The sequence below is a fragment of the Schistocerca nitens genome, chromosome 1, assembly GCF_023898315.1.
Source record: "Schistocerca nitens isolate TAMUIC-IGC-003100 chromosome 1, iqSchNite1.1, whole genome shotgun sequence".
Taxonomy (NCBI): Eukaryota; Metazoa; Arthropoda; class Insecta; order Orthoptera; family Acrididae; genus Schistocerca; species Schistocerca nitens.
This window is the reverse complement of record NC_064614.1, coordinates 1,148,994,945-1,149,012,741: the sequence shown is the minus strand read 5'-3', so window position 1 is coordinate 1,149,012,741 and position 17,797 is coordinate 1,148,994,945. Positions and strand designations below refer to the sequence as shown.

General features: G+C 34.9%; 1 protein-coding gene across 1 annotated transcript in view; it reads right to left on the bottom strand.

The window, feature by feature from the left end:
• Positions 1-17,797, bottom strand: part of LOC126199758 (calcium-activated potassium channel slowpoke) — an 872,527-nt gene that overhangs the window by 377,773 nt on the left and 476,957 nt on the right. The window contains exon 14 of the mRNA XM_049936649.1: positions 8,865-8,939. Coding sequence (XP_049792606.1) covers positions 8,865-8,939 — 75 coding nt within the window. The remainder of the gene's footprint in view (positions 1-8,864; positions 8,940-17,797) is intronic.

Below are 17,797 nucleotides of genomic sequence, written 5' to 3'. Positions count from 1 at the left end.
GGGGAGAAAGGACGAATAGGTTAAGAAGGAAAGGCGTGTCACTCAGAGCCCAGTATGAGGGACCCAATTGTTTTGAGGACATGGGTATATAAGGGAGCACCTTTGTTTCCCTTATCCTCAAAACAGGCGAGTCTTTCTCATCATGGGCTCTGAGGTACCTGCCTTTCCTTCTTCAGCTTCCTCAAACTATTCCTCTCCCCTCTGCAATTTTTATATTTGGCTTTGGCAGTAGTGATATTTCTACTCCTGCAGGTAAGTACTGGTCAGAAATTTATATACAATGCCTGACAAAAAAAGTGAAGCACCCAGAAGATGAGATGGACACAAAATGAAACTTCATGGTACATGACACTATTTCAGTAATTACAAAATCAAGTCAAATTTATAAAGAATATTTTATTATGAAGCCACACATCAATTTGATGTTGCACATCCTCCGGCATGGATGCATGCACTGATTCTGTCAGAAAGTGTGTCATAAGTCCATTGTATTGTCTCCTGAGACAAACTGGCTCATGAAGGGTGTAAATGGTCCTTGATATCCCAGATACTGGAACTGGGATGACGTTGATGCACGCTATCCTATTGGAAAATTGCACTATGATACTGTCACATGACAGGTAATACATGAGGGTGTAGCATGTCCGTGGTGCACCACTGTGCCATCAGGGTTCCCTCAATGACTATCAGCGATAAGTTGACATCATGTCCAATGGATTGCCATATCATGATGAAAGGAATAACCCACTGTGTCTTTCCAAAACATCAGAAGTATGGAACCTCTCCCCATGTCACCATCACACTCACTGACAGTGGTCATTTAGGTTAGCACAGAACCACAATTCATTGTTGAACACAATACAAGGTCATTCATCAGCAGTCCTCACTTCACTGTCATAACACCATTCAAGATGCAGCTGTCTGTGTTGTGATGTTAACAGCAGCCTAAACATGGAACAGTATTTCCTAGTTCGGCTGCTGTTAGTCGCCAAGCAATGGTGTGGGGTGACACAGAATGTTGCAATGAGTGATGGTGTGTATGTGTACAACGTAACATGGACATTTGACCATATCTTCCAGGTGCTTCACATTTTTTTCAGACAGCATATAATTTTAAAAAATGGAGTTTTTTTCCTGTTGCATTATAGGGATGTTGTTGATGTCAACAATGACAGGATTTTGTGGTCTGAAGTGTTCCCGTTTTTTACACACCGGCAAGCCTAATAAATTATTGGCACACAGGCAAACTTAAATTGAGACTTTATCTGAATGTTGTTATTTACTGCTTAAACTCAGTCAGGTGACCAGATAGTATGTTAATAAATTTTGTGTGATAAATTTTGTATAGTCACAAAAGCAAAACTATTAATTACTAAAAAACCATGTGGAATGAGATTAAAATAAGATAATGTCTTACTTTCAGTCACCAGTGTCTGTTGTAAAAGTGTTATGCTTCATAATATAATATAAAATATATTCATAATATAATACAAAATTTATTTGTAAATTCACTGTTACTACTACACTGATAGAAAATTTTTCTTGCTATTGTATTCTAATATTGTCAGATAACACAGTCAGTTTAATTGATTAATTAAACCTTTTGCAACTGCCCTTTCTATATTAGAAAGAGAAAATGTACATTTGCAACTCGTACAGCAAATTACAGGATTCAAAGAGGAGAAATTTAATGTAAAACTGCAAATGTGTAATGGAAACTACTTCTTTATTCCTTTCCCAGCTATTTAACAGGGGAACACTTCTTTCTTCAGTATTACCACAGAGCCAGCAAATTTTATTCATAATTTGATCAAATTTTTGGCAATGCTACACTACATAAACAAACTGCATATTTTCCCTTGTTCTTTCTCATTACAAAAGAATAATAATCATAAGCATATTGATGAACCCTCCACAATGGTTTCCTTAGATCCTAAACAATATCTGGTAGAAACTATGTATATGAGAATAAACAACTACTCACCAAACAGAAATGATGCCAAAGAGTATGAAGGCGGGGGTTTTCCTGTCTCTTACTCGTTGCTCTTCTGTTTGGAGAGTAGTGATCTGTCCTCAAATACATAGTTATATTTCATTCTGAATTTTTCATTTATATAATATCCAAGACAAGTAATTTAAATGTAAGTGATATCATTGGCACAATAACGTTCAACAATGTGCTTCTGATACACACTTCTTTATCTGCAGAAGTTCGTAAGTTCATCAGCTTTGGGTATACCACATCTCAAATAAGTAATAACTACTAATTTCTTTGTACATGTAATGTGAATTGTCAAAGCCCTTTCATACAAAAATTCTAAAGGTTTTAAACCAACAAAGATGCTATCAACTCCTTCCAAATCAAACTTGCTCAGAAATAATGATACTACATGCCAAGGAGGCATCATCATTTAAGCCATCAAGAAATTAGCTTCTGCATAATTTCAATTAAGACAGCTGAAGTTTAAAAAAAAAATTAATACATCTTATAAGGAAAAATACTGTTTCATTTAGTGAAGGAGTTCTTACAACCATATCCCATTTTTAATAAGAAAACTTAGGTTCTGTGGAATATGAGGAAAATTTTCAACCTAGCATCACTCCATCACTCATTATTACTCTTTTGAAATTTCTTTTGTACCTTATTGACCTAGCATAAAGGGAATACATACCCTGGATCACTTTCTCACTTTCTTTTAATTTTAAACAACATACTGTGAAATGCTGTTTCATATTCTTATTCTTATTTCTGGTCAAATACAAGTACTGCTTTGAGGCAAGAGAGTAGCACAAACCACACAGAAGCGTCAGTAATCAACAAGTTAAATGACATACACAACTGAAGTAAGTGTGACAGGCTCTCAATAATTTTGTCTAATCTATGAAAGCAGACAAGCAGTTGTCTAGAAAAATTAGTTTTGTATATAGGAAAGCAAACTACATGGATATACTAAAGTGGCACCGTGCTCAGCTAACCATACTGAAAATATAACAATTAATGCAACCAATACAGTAATTCCAGTAAGTTCCAAAAGGAAAGAAAACAATGGCAGTACCAGTAATTTAATATTAATAAGTTTCTTGTTAAATATCACCTAAGATTTAAAATGCAATGATTAGCAAACATCTTCATATGCCAGTAGTTCTGAATTGCAGAATTCAGACACCACACAATAGCTCCAGCCATTCCATACTGCATAGAAGAATGTGTTCTTTTGAGTGTCTGTTATCAAGCTTTTCATACTGTCAACTGAGCCATTTATTAACTGGATCACTTTCAGTTCTTGATTAGATTTATGAAATTCCTAACATACATGTTCAACATCTTATTCTCATTAACAATTTTCTGTAATACACCAAAATTAGTTTCATACTATTAGGTATGTAAATGTTAGGTAAGTAGTGTTAATTTTTCTGCATTACCCTTCTGTCTTAACTCACCTAATGACACTGTGTTTAACAATGTTACTTTTTAAAGGAAATGTATTCTTTTAATAAACAAAAGAAAACCTTTTAATTTACAAAATGAATTTTTAATTATATAAAACAATAAAGAATTCCAATGATATTAATTTTTTTTTACTGTATCATGCAATATGGAAATATTTAAATAATGCAGCACTCACAACTGTGTAAATAACAAAGAAGTGCTGAAGTGAAGCAATGCACAACATAGGCATCTGGCTTGGCTTCTAGATGTTTATTTACTTTACTAAAAATAACAGAGTGGCAGCTTGGGTGTGCACTTTACTTTCAGATTATGAAGTGACTTGATGAAATAAATGAATCACGTGCAGTGACAGTGAAACATGACGCAAAGGAAGTCTGAGACATCATGTGTGTAGGGTGTACAGAGTAAGATGTGTACATGATGATCAATAAATATTTTGTATAATTTAGGAGTTGACATGCAGGGGGTGAGGTAGTATGTAAAAATAACGTCAACATGACAAACTATGCTGTTGATGACATGTTATACCAAATACGTTCAACCTCTATTACTCATCATGCTGATACATGATACACTTTCAACACAGCAGCACCAAAGAGATAAATGCCAACAATATTGTAGAAATACTGTCATCTTAGGTCTAAATCTTTTGCAGTGTGAATAAATTATTTATTTCATCTTAATGACTACTGGTGATGGGATTATGGTGTTTAGGCTTGGGCAGCTTTTCCAAACTCTCCTCATTTCCTAAACCTCACCAGTGTTTTGTTTATGTCTCTCTTCCTTCCCTTTCAAGCTTTCTGCCAGAAGAAGGAGCCACTGACCCTGAAAGTTTGCAAATTTCCTTAATCTTTATATGTGTATGTTTCCTGTCTGTGTTTGTCACTTAATATGTGTGAGTGCATACCAAAATAACATAAGATGTTTGTCATTATTATTCCAATTGGAAAGCATACCTTTTCTTTTCTCTTTCATGATCGGTAAACCTTTTATATCTACACTCCACCAGCTATATGGTTTTCTTGGATTCTATGTGAAAAATAGAACACACAGCAAACTTTCCTCTCCATTACTTGGCAGAGAATCTGTAAAGTTGTGAGATTGTTTAAATTTTGCTGGGTGAGTTGAGAGTTGTTTGAACTGAGGAGGAGCAATGAGTGTTGGAACAGAGATCTCTCAACTGAATTATTTGTCTAGTACCTCGCACCCCTGTGCTATTATTTTTTATTCTGTCACTGGTAGCCAAGAGTTACAGTTTTCTGTCTTTATTCAGAAATCAATAAACATTATCTGAACTTTGACAAATAAATTGATGTTATTACATGTAAACTGATAATTCATGTGCCTGAGGAATGCTCATAGCTCTCTAAATTCATCACCTCCAAATAATGGAGTTTTAAATTCGGTGACAGTTATCTCTTCTCCATTTTGTTAGACTACCCCTGATGTGAATCATTCTGATTCTGCAATGATCAAATGGACAAAAAATGGCTCTGAGCACTATGGGACTCAACATCTTAGGTCATAAGTCCCCTAGAACTTAGAACTACTTAAACCTAACTAACCTAAGGACATCACACACACCCATGCCCGAAGCAGGATTCGAACCTGCGACCGTAGCAGTCCCGCGGTTCCGGACTGCAGCGCCAGAACCGCTAGACCACCGCGGCCGGCGATCAAATGGACACACCAGCTTTATACCACAATGTAAAACTTAATTTGGGCTTTTCATATTTTTCATCTTAGTGCTATGCAAGCTCTACTGATGCACACTAAGTCATGTATTCATAGCTATTATCCAATGCATAATATATTACCACTAAAATGGTCAACAGAGGTTACAAATTTTGTTTGTATGTGACAGAATATGTCATGAAAGTGATTGAATCCATGTGTTTGTTAGATTATCATAAATGATCACTTTGCTGGTCACAAACACACAACTGGTTACGAATAAGCAACTCTCCACTCTTTTTTGTATGATGTACCAGCCTCATTGTTACAGGAGTCTGTGTATATGGTTAGCAATATTGGAACTGCTAGATTACTGCTATGAGTCATGCAAAGAGGATTCTTCAGATGGTTCATCTGGCAGAACATTTATAAAAAAAGACAAAGATTGTGTTGTGAGTCTGGGTCCAGTAACCAGTTTTCATCTGTCAGTTATTTGAACATAACTTTTGTACTTCTCTCTTCTTCCCTTTTTGACCCCACTGCAGAGCCTCCCATAGCTGTACCCAACAGCTCATTGTTCTGTTCCAAATATACCCCTGCACACACCCAAAGGCAGCACTAGCATTTTCACCAACCGCTACCCTGCTATCCCCCACCCCACCTTACCCAGCACCGTTCTGTACCTCCACTACCTGAACCAACAAAGATCACTGCTCACCTCAGATACAGTCACTGTCAGGGCTTAGTGCCCATAGACAACAGTGACAATGTGTGTATGAGTTATGCACAAGTGTTTCTTGCTTTGTCTACATCTGATGAAGGACATAGTTCTATAGCTATTAATATTTAGCTGTCATTTTTTCAATGTGTCTGTCTGACACTCAATTTGTCTTCCATGTGGTGAGTAGCAGTCTATTCTTTCCATATTGTTATTCAATCCTGGATTTTCCATTGTATTTTGTCATTAATAACAGGTAGAGATAAACATTTATAGATTAAATAAAAGAGCAGAAAGGGCAACACTCTAATAATTAGAAAATGAATTTCATGCCAAGTCCTGCAAGCTTAGTTGGTCACTTAAGTGGCTGTCAAGTGCAGAAAATATGAGAAACACATTCATAAACTTTTGGGGCTGGATTTCTCACACATTACCACACATTCATTTCTCACATGTGACCATACATTCATCATTTTTGATGTAATAGTAAATGTTTCTGTTCAATGTGTTCTAGGGAGAAACCCAACAAGTGTTTGTAGCTAACAACTAAAATTCATTTTGACAGACAAGGTAGTGACTTGTGCACCCATTATATCCAAGATGGCAGTGTGTTGCTACAGGAAAATTTGTATAGTTTACACATGAAGAAGCACTGAGAAACCTGTGTATTTCACAGATTAAGAAATATTGAGAAACCTGATAAGTTTATGTTTAACCATGGAGGGTTATTCTTTTCACGAGCAGGCATTTGTGACTTTCATGAACAGCCGCACAAATGATAATGGATGTGAAGCTAAACTATTGTATCAAAACACGATTTTGGACAGTAGACTCATACAATATTTGCTTCTGTTTATCAACACTTCATAGAGACAGAACAGCAACATCAGTTACTTACTGACACAGGATAAGATTAGCTCTGGTCACATGTCAGAAAGAGTATATTTCACACATTGTCAAAGAACCAAGTACCAACACATCACATCTTCTCAAATCTTATATTATGACATGAACTACTAATGTATCTATATCATCTTCAACACATGCAGAGTGCTTGACAACTTTTCACTGGCCAGAAAAGAACCTACACCAGCCTGTTGTTTCGGTCATCAGTACTGTGTACAGATGATCTGGAAGATGTGCAAATGACGTTTTTCATAACCAGTATTTGTAGGCAGATGAAAATCCTCATGATACATCTCAGGCTAGACACCAGCACAGTAGCTGTGTTGGCTTGGAAGGATACATGATTGTCTGCTAGTAGCATGTTCTTCTAGTATAACTTATAGTTGCTGCCTACGAGAACTTGTTTCAGAACACATCTCTAGACTCCTTACAGGATGCCTTCCAATGAAAAATGAAAAATATTTGGTTTAAGCATGAGGGGTCTTCAGCATTTTTCAGTTAAATTGCTTAACAGGCACTGGATATTTATTATGATAGACTCCTTCCCCCGACATATGAAGCTAAGGAAGGACCACTTCCATTCACTGCATCTTCACTTTACCTCTGTCCTTTTGACTATCATGTGTGAGGGAACATAAAAAAATTGGTTTATGCAATACATAGATGAATAACCAATGTGTCATGGAAACTGCAAAACTTTTCGAGACTGTGTGGAAGAGTTTTTTTTTTCAATCACTCAATGAGTGCATGCATGTATAAAAGACACTAAAGGACATTTTGAATACATATTATGGATTTCTGATTAAACAATTTTGTAAAATGTTCTTCCATTAACATTTAAGAAATGAAGGACTTTATGACATGTGTTTGCATGAATATTTTGTTGTTTTGTGTGTGAAATCTTTTTAATGAATTTACTACACTTATCTCATAATAGAAGTCTCAGATACTCTGAATTCCATTAATACTTTAATTGTTGTGAAACAAATTAGGAACTTCTACCACAGTTCTGTTACTGGTATAGTCCAGTTCACTTCAATTTGCAACAATGTATTCTGTGATTGCTCATTTACTTGATTAATATGCCATGTATCTCTTTTATACTAGAATTACAACTTAATTTACTTGTGATTAATCACACTCATCCATTTTAAGATCTGCTTCCAAAATCCACTGATGAATGTAAGACTGCATACCTTTTTTATGAAGAAGCATAATGTAGATATTACAACAGTTTTTTGTATGAATGTGCACATTTTGATTACTCTGAATGATAATTCATAAATACATGTTGTAATTACTGTGACGAAGGAGGTTTCATTCAAAGCAGGTGCTATCCACTGCAGTATAGATAAGTTCTTGTAGTCAAAGAAAACCACCACAATGTATAAGAATTGGACTGAGAAAACAGTCTGAATGTCCCTAAGAAGGAACCAACACAACCATATGTACTATTTAACGTTCAGACTTCAAATGTCCAGTGAGATTGTTACCAAATCACAGATTTAAACACCTACACACACAATTTTAAAGAAATTCTTGTTTCTGCTGATCTATATGGGTCCAATACATTACAACAATATATTTATGCATACTGTCATATAGAGTTGGAACTGACATGGGTAAGCGAGCATTTTACCTTCTTCTACTTGTTAAATTACAAAGTATCTTCACAGGTTGTAAGTATAACAAATAGTGAATTAATGATTACTAAAAGTAGAATTAATTGCATAAGTATGTAGCTTTACACAAGCATCAAGTATAACAAATGAACTGTTGCTTTGGCAAGGTTTCTAAGGGAAGGGATGTTCGTGCTTAAAAGCTATTGAAACCGCCATTCCTGTACTACAGCTAACAAATTTGGCTTATAATGCCACAGTGCTTACAATACAGTCAGTACATAATGGTCAGTGAGCCATGCACTCAAAAGAGACACATTCTTCTGTACAAATCAAAGGCATCTGTTGAGGCAAGCGTTGCGGGCAGCAAGGAAGAAACTAGCAAATGGACACAACGCAGGTGGCAACCAACAACTGGACAGACAAAAAACTCAGTATTAAATATCTGAAATATTATTTTTGTTATTGAAAGCAGAGGAGCAGAGGCAAGCCCTACCCTCCAGATAGTTCTGGTAGGTCGCATTCAAGCCACCTTTCACCATGCCTGACTGCATCATCATCATCCCCACATCTGCAAACAGGGAAATAAGAAAATACTGCAAAGTCCTTTAAACTGCAATATAACTATCATATGTAAAATTGTTAATCCAGGCAGCAGTGTCAAAAGGAACACTCTGAGAAAGCAGATACAGCAAAGCATCTGTTTTTCCCAAGACAAAAGATGCTATTAGGTAAAACCATATCAATAGCGGGATACTGAAGCTAATGCGAATTTATCTTACTAAAAATATTTATTGATGCAGCTTATTCAAACTATGATTCAATATTGAACATTTTTAACATACATGAGTGAATAAAGACTTTTTTAAATTTCAAAATACAGGAGATATATCTTAGCAAGTAATTTATCCAAATTTTAGTAGATATTAGAAAAGATGTAATTAAAAAAAATGACAAAGCAATAAAGTGATGTTCTAATTTATCTCTTGCAAGCAAATCACCAAATAAAACTGCATCAAAGAGACTGGAAGTTTACCTGATATCATTACCAAAGGATAAAACCATGCATTAAAAAATCAGTACTATTCCTCAAATAACACATAAATATTAAAAGTCTATCACTATACAGAAAATTTGGGTACAATACAATTAGACTAAGATAAGAAGTCACTTCTGCTTTGTTTCATTCAGTACTTCTTCTGGTTATATTAGAAATATTTAACAACAAAACTATCCAGTAATTTGATATGCAAACAACAAAAATCAAAATCTTCAGACAACACATTTTTCTGTCTAATTAAGAAAAGTATTTCAGTTTCATAAAAATGTACAAGCTGTCATAAACATGCCACAAGAATAGGTAAAGTTAAAGTCTAATGAAAGGTAGTAACAATGTTCATAAGAACCTCTGTGTTTTTCTATATCTAACTGAGAAAATGCAAGCACAAATCAACACACTGACTGTAGTACAACATATTAAGAATATTTATTTGGGCACAGGATAACAACATGCAAAATCAGGTGCCCACATACACAGGTAAAAGTTGAAAACAGAAATAAATATTTGGAATATACAATATTAACTTTAGATAAACTGACCCTCACTCACCAGAGAGCTGGAACCATGCCACAGCCAAGATAAATATATTCATGAAGGATTTTTAAAATTTTAATTCTAACCTTCCCCTTTTCTTCCTTCTTTGTTTGCAGAAATTGCATATCTCTGAAGTGTTAACAATCTATATGCAAACATCTCTTTGATGTTACTCTGTCACATTAATTTATTTACATTTTTGCAGTCTCTTTCTGTCATCTAATCAGAGTTCCTTTCTCATTCCATGTAAACAGAATCCCAGCAGAAAGTTATTTATGTGATTTACTCTGTACCATATTTCTTATGGCTGTCACTTATCCCTGACCTGTTTACTAAGCACGAAACATTTTAAGCTAAGAATATTAACTGGTGCCAATGCAATGACATGCTGCTTATGTGCTCCAGGAAGTCTTACCACCACTTCTGTCACATGGACAGCAACAGCCCACTCAGATACACTCAAGTTTAGTGAGACTGGTAACATATAGGAGACTGAGCTTCTCTAAGAAAGAAGTCAGCAGTGCCATCTTGAAGATTATAACAGTGACCAACAGAATTTTTTACATGATTCTGGCAAAAAGTGGTATGAAACACATCTGAATTGCTGCACTATTCCAGGTCGTTCATAAAGATAAGTCTATTCCAGTGATAGATGTCTGGATAAGGAATTGCTGCATACTATGCGTATACTGCAAAATCGCGCACTGAGTACAAGCTTCTCTGAGACTACAGATACTTCATACACATTTTACATTTTATCTTTGGTAAATTTCTTCATATGTAGTCTAGTTGGAGAAAAAGACCTATATATAGCATTGGTGTCATGTTGTATTAACAATTAATATCTTTCATAACCAAAGTAATTAGTATTTTGCATAAAAAATATGTTTTATTTAAAATGAAATCATCACTGTATATATAGTGTGTGAAATTTAAAAAAACATTATTATGATAAACTTGTAAAGTAATGTCTTTACTGTTAACTTCATGTAAATCTAAACAAATGATGCCCTTTGAATGTTTGAAATGTACAAATAATTAAAATTCAAATGGTTTCATTAAATTACTCAGGAGTATGTTGATATTGATATAAATGGAGTCATTATTTACACATTTAAAGTCAATTATATGAAAATAATATGATAACAGGAAAAGAAACAATAATTTGTACAGATAAACTAATATGATGATTATGTATTTGCATTAGAAAATATTTATGATGTCAATCGAAAATCTGTACAGAAGAGAAGCGTTTTTTGAACAAAACTGAAAGCTGTTGTAAAGTGACTGTGTGGAAGAATACAATATGATGAACACATCAAAAGTCATACCTGATGCATTTCATTTAAACAATGTGTATTAAAAATATGAATTCTAAAATCCTCTTGCAGTATGGAATCATCAACTTGGTAACTGTGCCATTAAGAACAATGATTGTGGACAGAAATATGATAAATTCTGATAAGCTGAAAAATTAATCACTTACCTAAATGAGAAAACTCATTTATCCTAACTTTCCTTCATGTGAAGAGTTTTTTATGTTGCTGAGCAACAGTCACAACAATTTTTAAATGAAACCACCACAATTTGATTGTATTGTTGTTTATGTAATTATACCATTTTCATGTGACTGAGTTTATGTCATTAACACATATTGCGGGACATCAAGCTCATAATTGGCCATAAATAAATAAAAATATTTTTCTAAAAACAAAGATGATGTGACTTACCGAACAAAAGCGCTGGCAGGTCGACAGACACACAAACAAACACAAACACACACACACACAAAATTCAAGCTTTCGCAACAAACTGTTGCCTCATCAGGAAAGAGGGGATATATGCTGGAAAGGTTGTGAAGGGTGAGTGAGTTGCCTTTCCGGAGGTGGGAAACCAGGAGATTGGATAGTTTTTTGAGGTGGAGGGTGGCATGCTGTTCTAATTTACGATTGGCCTGTACGAGGATGCTCTGAACAGCCGGTGTGGATGTGGGAGAGGAAAGATTAAGGACTTTTATTAAGGATAGGAGTTGACAGGTGTGTTCATTGGCTGAGTTGATGTGTAGGTGAAGGATTAGGTGGGTGAGGGCAATGGATTGTTCAGTTTGGAACTGGTATAGGGACTGATGGAAAGAAGGGTTGCAGCCAGAGATGGGAACTTTAAGTGTGAGGCCTTTGGGGGTAACGCCAAATGTCAGACAAGCCTGAGAAAATAGAATATGGGAGCGTAATCTGGCTAGGGCAAAGGCATGTTTGCGGAGGGAATGTAAATAAAACTTAATGGGGTCGTTGTGGGGGTGTTGTGAGGGTGACATGGTATTAGAAGGTGGAAAGTGTAACATGAGGCTGAAGTGAAAATTAAAATAAAAATATATGGGGAGGCAACAGTTTGTTGCGAAAGCTTGAATTTTGTGTGTGTGTTTGTGTTTGTTTGTGTGTCTATCGACCTGCCAGCGCTTTTGTTCGGTAAGTCACATCATCTTTGTTTTTAGAAATTTTTCCCACGTGGAATGTTTCCCTCTATTATATTGATATCAGTAATTTGAACCTAAAAATATTTTTCTTAATTTATGGCCAATTTTGAGCTTGATTCCCTGCAATGTGCGTTAATGACATAAACTCAGTCACTTGAAAATGGCGTAAAAGGCTGAAATCTGGGTTGTAATTAAATAAACAAAAATACAGTCAAATCACACAGAGTTTTCATTTGAAAAAAATCCTTCATGTGTTAAACAAAACTTTTATCACACACTGTCACATAAGAATCTTTTGAAAATTGTAGTCTGCCATATAATAAGATTTAACTGAGCAACAGAACTTGGCAGAGGTTGGAAAGTGATTTAAATTTTCAGCTTTTATTTTTAGTTAATTATTTTTGGTCTCATCTGGAAGTGTCACTTTTCAAGGATGATCTGCTTTTGTAATTTAAAGGTGAAAAAATTAAGTGATTCACCATTTAATGTAATCAAGCTCAAGAAATACAGTGAATTCTATGACACCAGCAGGTACTGATATCTTTCTTCACAAAAAGAAAAGTTGTCATAAAAATTATGTCCACAGAAATAAGTTATTTATTGCTTAAATATGTATATTCCATGTATTTAGAACAATAATGAAGTTTTACAATAAAATTTTGTAAATTCAATTCTATTAAATCTTGCTAAATATGCACCAGTGATAGTCTCTGACAAAGATTCAAACTCTTTGCTTTGTAGACCTATATTACTTCTGTTCCCCCTTCCCCAATCACATACAAACTTGGCGTAAAGTTATGGTGAATGGTGCTGAAGTCTTAACGTAAGGCTGCATAAAGCAGACTTATTGTTCAAATTATTTGGTCAAACTGTGATTATAGTGGGTGAAAAGTTTTGGAATACATATAAAAATACCATACTTCAGTTTTGTAATTTCAGACTTACTAGATATTTCACAGTTGATTCGTCAGTTTATTTTTTTACACACTAAGCCAGCATGTAGACATTATCATGCCTCTGAAGAAGCCAACGAAGACAACATCAAGTCTTAGTATGCGGATATGCCCTTTCTGCAACCACTTCGAAATTATTACTAAAGATCAGTCTGAAGACAAGCCATTGAATACACAGTATTGGAGAGGCATATTACAACCAGTAACAGGAGGATTTCGATTTGATGCAACAACAATAGTAACCAGCCTCGATGGAAGAATGAACCGTACATCTTAGTATACATGTATATGAATCTTTAAACCAATTTAAAACAGTATGCTGGACTAAGAGTTCAAATGCAGTTTCAGTCTCTCATGTGCAGTACTCTTAACGGAGCCATCTGACTGAGCCTCACATCTTGAAATTGCCACTACTTTTCTTTGATAGTTCCAAAACTCCATGGAGTTACCAAACTTCTATCCATAAAATAGGTAAGATTTGCACATACTCTGCTGACAAATGAATGTATCTATTTATAAATTAACTTTAGTTAAGGATTCAGTCATAGTACACTATTCTTTAATTCCAACTCTCATATAAAAATCAGTGAATATGCTCAGATTGACAACTCATCTGATGTAAACTGTCATGGGAAGATGTTAGTACTGTTAATAATGGTGAACAAAACATGCTGTAGTGGGTTTTTAAAGAAGCATCCAATACGTGCTAGATATATGTTTCATTTTAATAATAGCATATTTATAGACTTTGACCAAAATTTCAGGCACATTGCAAAGTTGATGATAAACTTGGTTACAGTCAGGATTCTGTATGTCCAACAATTTGCACAAACTGCCAACACTAGAAGTAACAACAATTTGGAAAGCAATTATTTAGCAATTAATTTATCTTTTGTGTTAACTGTTTTTGGGCTCATTCTTCAATTCTGTTATACTACCTTTCATCTATATGCTAAAAGTATGTGTCTAATATATGTGCAATTATAACTTATTTCACTTTATCACAAGCCTGGATAGAACTCCAGTCCAAAAATATTTTCACAAGAGGTCTTCGCTGGCTACCAGTTTGGAAACCTTTTGCTTGTGTTCTTCTGGGCATCCCTACATTTCATTCAATACAACTATGGTGGTCACTTTGCATTCCAGTGAACGCCTTTTCTCCGAAGAGCTGGTCTCTGCTGATCACTTTCACAAGTGTACAGTTGCTGGAGGGTTTACCAAAAAATACATATAAGCAAATTATCTCTGACTGCAGACCCAATCCAATGCTATCACAATTTTCAAAAGTTTTTGAGAAAATTCCCTATCATGGCGTACTCCTCATTTGTCTGAGGAGTACCTGGTAGCTGCATCTCCATGGCAGTTTGGTTTTTGTAATAGATTCACCACAAAGAGAGCAAAAAAGGTTCAACTCATAAAATTCTGGGAGAGAAAGATAAAAAAAAATAATTCTGTTAGTAGATTTTGTGATTTTTACCAAAGCCTTTGTGTGGATCACAAGATACAACTGTCAACCTAAGGTTTTAAGGGATAATGGTATCCTTCCATTTGTATGAATGGAGTCTTATCTTCACAAAACAAATCAGAGTGCCATACTGATAGGCAGTGTCACAGGAATGAAAGTAGCAAGGATCAATACTGTGTCCCCTCTTGTTCTTAAGCTACATAACTTGTCTTCCAATGACTCCAAACTATGGTTCAAAAACTGTAATGTATGCTGATGACACAAGAATACTTATCAAGGGTCCAAATTCAACCTTAGCAGACACAACTTACATGACAATGTCCAGACCAACAACTGGTTCACAGCAAATAGTTTAAGTTTTAGTCTCACAGAAAAATTTTATGTAAACAATAAAATTAAAACAAAAATATGAGTGGATGGATATGTGTGTGTGTGCGCGAGTGTATACCCGTCCTTTTTTCCCCCTAAGGTAAGTCTTTCCGCTCCCGGGATTGGAATGACTCCTTACCCTCTCCCTTAAAACCCACATCCTTTCGTCTTTCCCTCTCCTTCCCTCTTTCCTGACGAAGCAACCGCTGGTTGCGAAAGCTAGAATTTTGTGTGTATGTTTGTGTTTGTTTGTGTGTCTATCGACGTGCCAGCGCTTTCGTTTGGTAAGTCACATCATCTTTGTTTTTAAATATACAATAAAATTAAAAATTACATTAAATGTACAATTTTTACCTACATAATGTGAAACTGGCAGTTTTTTCAAATTGTCAAGAAATCTGGCATTTTTCTCTGTTCCAATGTAGAAATGTCTTAAATCTGAGGGGGGGCAGTTTACTAATATTGGTAACTGATAGTTACTGAATGCTGATATTGGAATTGGACTATTTTTTTCATAATGATGTAAACTGTGTGTGATCTTAATATGACAGTCAAATTGTCAAGGAAAGATTTATGCACGTAGATATGGTATCAGATGAAAACGTCCTATTTCCAACAATATCTATTCTAGTAAAAGTTTGGTGCCAATGTGGCACTTCCCCATACATTTTTACACAAACTATTGTACAAAAAACTACGTGTTTCTGAGAAAACTAGTGCATCAATTAAACAACACATGTTTGTAGTATGAAACCACAGACATGAAAAATATCAAATATGACACTTTAGTTGGGCAAAAACATTAATTAACATGTCATCTGATGATATTTTTATCTAATGTAGGACTTGGTCTACATAACAGATCACACTGCTACCGCAAATAACCTAAATATGGGGAAAAAATTCTCAGTTTCTGTTAGAAACACATCTGCATAAAGTTACACGTCCTGTGCTCTGATTCACAGACAGAAGTAAACCGAGTGGGTGTCACATTGATTAAATGTTTATGATTCTGAAGTACATTGTTTGATGATTTTCATAAATATACTTGTGTACTATAGGTATGTGGTTAAACTAATGCACCATGTCAATAATGCCAAAACTGGCAGAAAATAATAGAAATTTGGAAAATATAACTATGAAACTGGCAAAAAAATTATACTGCAGTTGGCCATAAAATAAAATGATTTTTGTTTCTGTTCCTGTTCTTATGATATGTTTTAAACAAGCAAAAATAACCTGCGAGAACAAGAAGTAGACATTAATGGTCACACAGTAGCCAAAACACAGAGAAATTCAAAATGAATATAGGAATTACAAACTGCTATAACTATTTAATGCCAATGTATCCAACTCTTTAGCTTACCTATGCCACACTGGAAGGAGATAAGTACTTTTGGGCCACACATAATATACTTAGCAAAAGCAATAATCACTGAATAAACATGGGAAGGGGGTTGACGGACCAATAACATAATAGCATCATGTGCCAGGAGTTTCAAATTGAAATTATTCAGTTTATCATAATTTTACACAAATGAAATGTTATGGAAATTTTTTTGTGATAATTTGATAGATGCTAATTTCTTGGGCCACCTTGAGACTCGGTTTGGGTGGCATGCAGCATGTGGGCCTTGGGCTGGACACCCCTGATTTAATTCCAGAGAAAGTAACAGAGAGTTCAATTTTTAACACACTTTATTGGTGTTCTATAAGACCCACCATGTTCACATGTACATCTAGACAATAATCCAATTCACACCATACCTACTAAAGCAATCAATGTGAGTGCATTAACATTTACATTTTGAGTTTTGGAATTGTGTTCGGTAAAAGGGCATAAAATCAAGGTCCATCACTTAAACCCCCCCCCCCCCCCCCCCACTGACAAGCACACACAAATGAGTGATCCAGATTTTGGAAGACTTTGATTTATGCTTTACTGGGCATGTTCTGGATTCCAGTTTACTGTGCTTGTGTAAGAATTGAAATTTTGCACTTATTTTTAAAATCTTTGTATATTTATTTATAGAACATCATGTATTCAGTGGTTACAGTCTTTCATAATCACCATATTCATTTCGAATTTTTATGTGCTCCTTGGAGTTAAGTTAGACAACAATACAACATTTAGTTATGACATAGAAATAATAATCTAGAAACTCAGTACACCATGGTTTTAATGCACGAATGTATCTCAATTTTTTAACTAAAACATGAGTGTTGGTTTATTTTTCATGTCTTCATTTCCTGTTGTCTTATTTAAATATCTTCTGTGGCAGTGCAACTATGCTAAATGAAATATTTATTCATCTGCTGTGAGCAGTAAGAATATTGTGTGAAGTAGGTAACTGCAATTTTATAGAAGCCTTTTTAAGCATATTGGTGTTCTTACAATCAGGTCCCACTACATTTACTCCAAAATGGTATTTGTTGTCAATACCAAATTTCAGTTTAAGTGTGATTTACATCATCACAATATATAATTTTAACACAGACAGCATTCAATAAGCTCCCACCTAGCATAAAACAAGAAATTGAGAATCCCTACAAATATCAAAGAAAGTTAAAAATA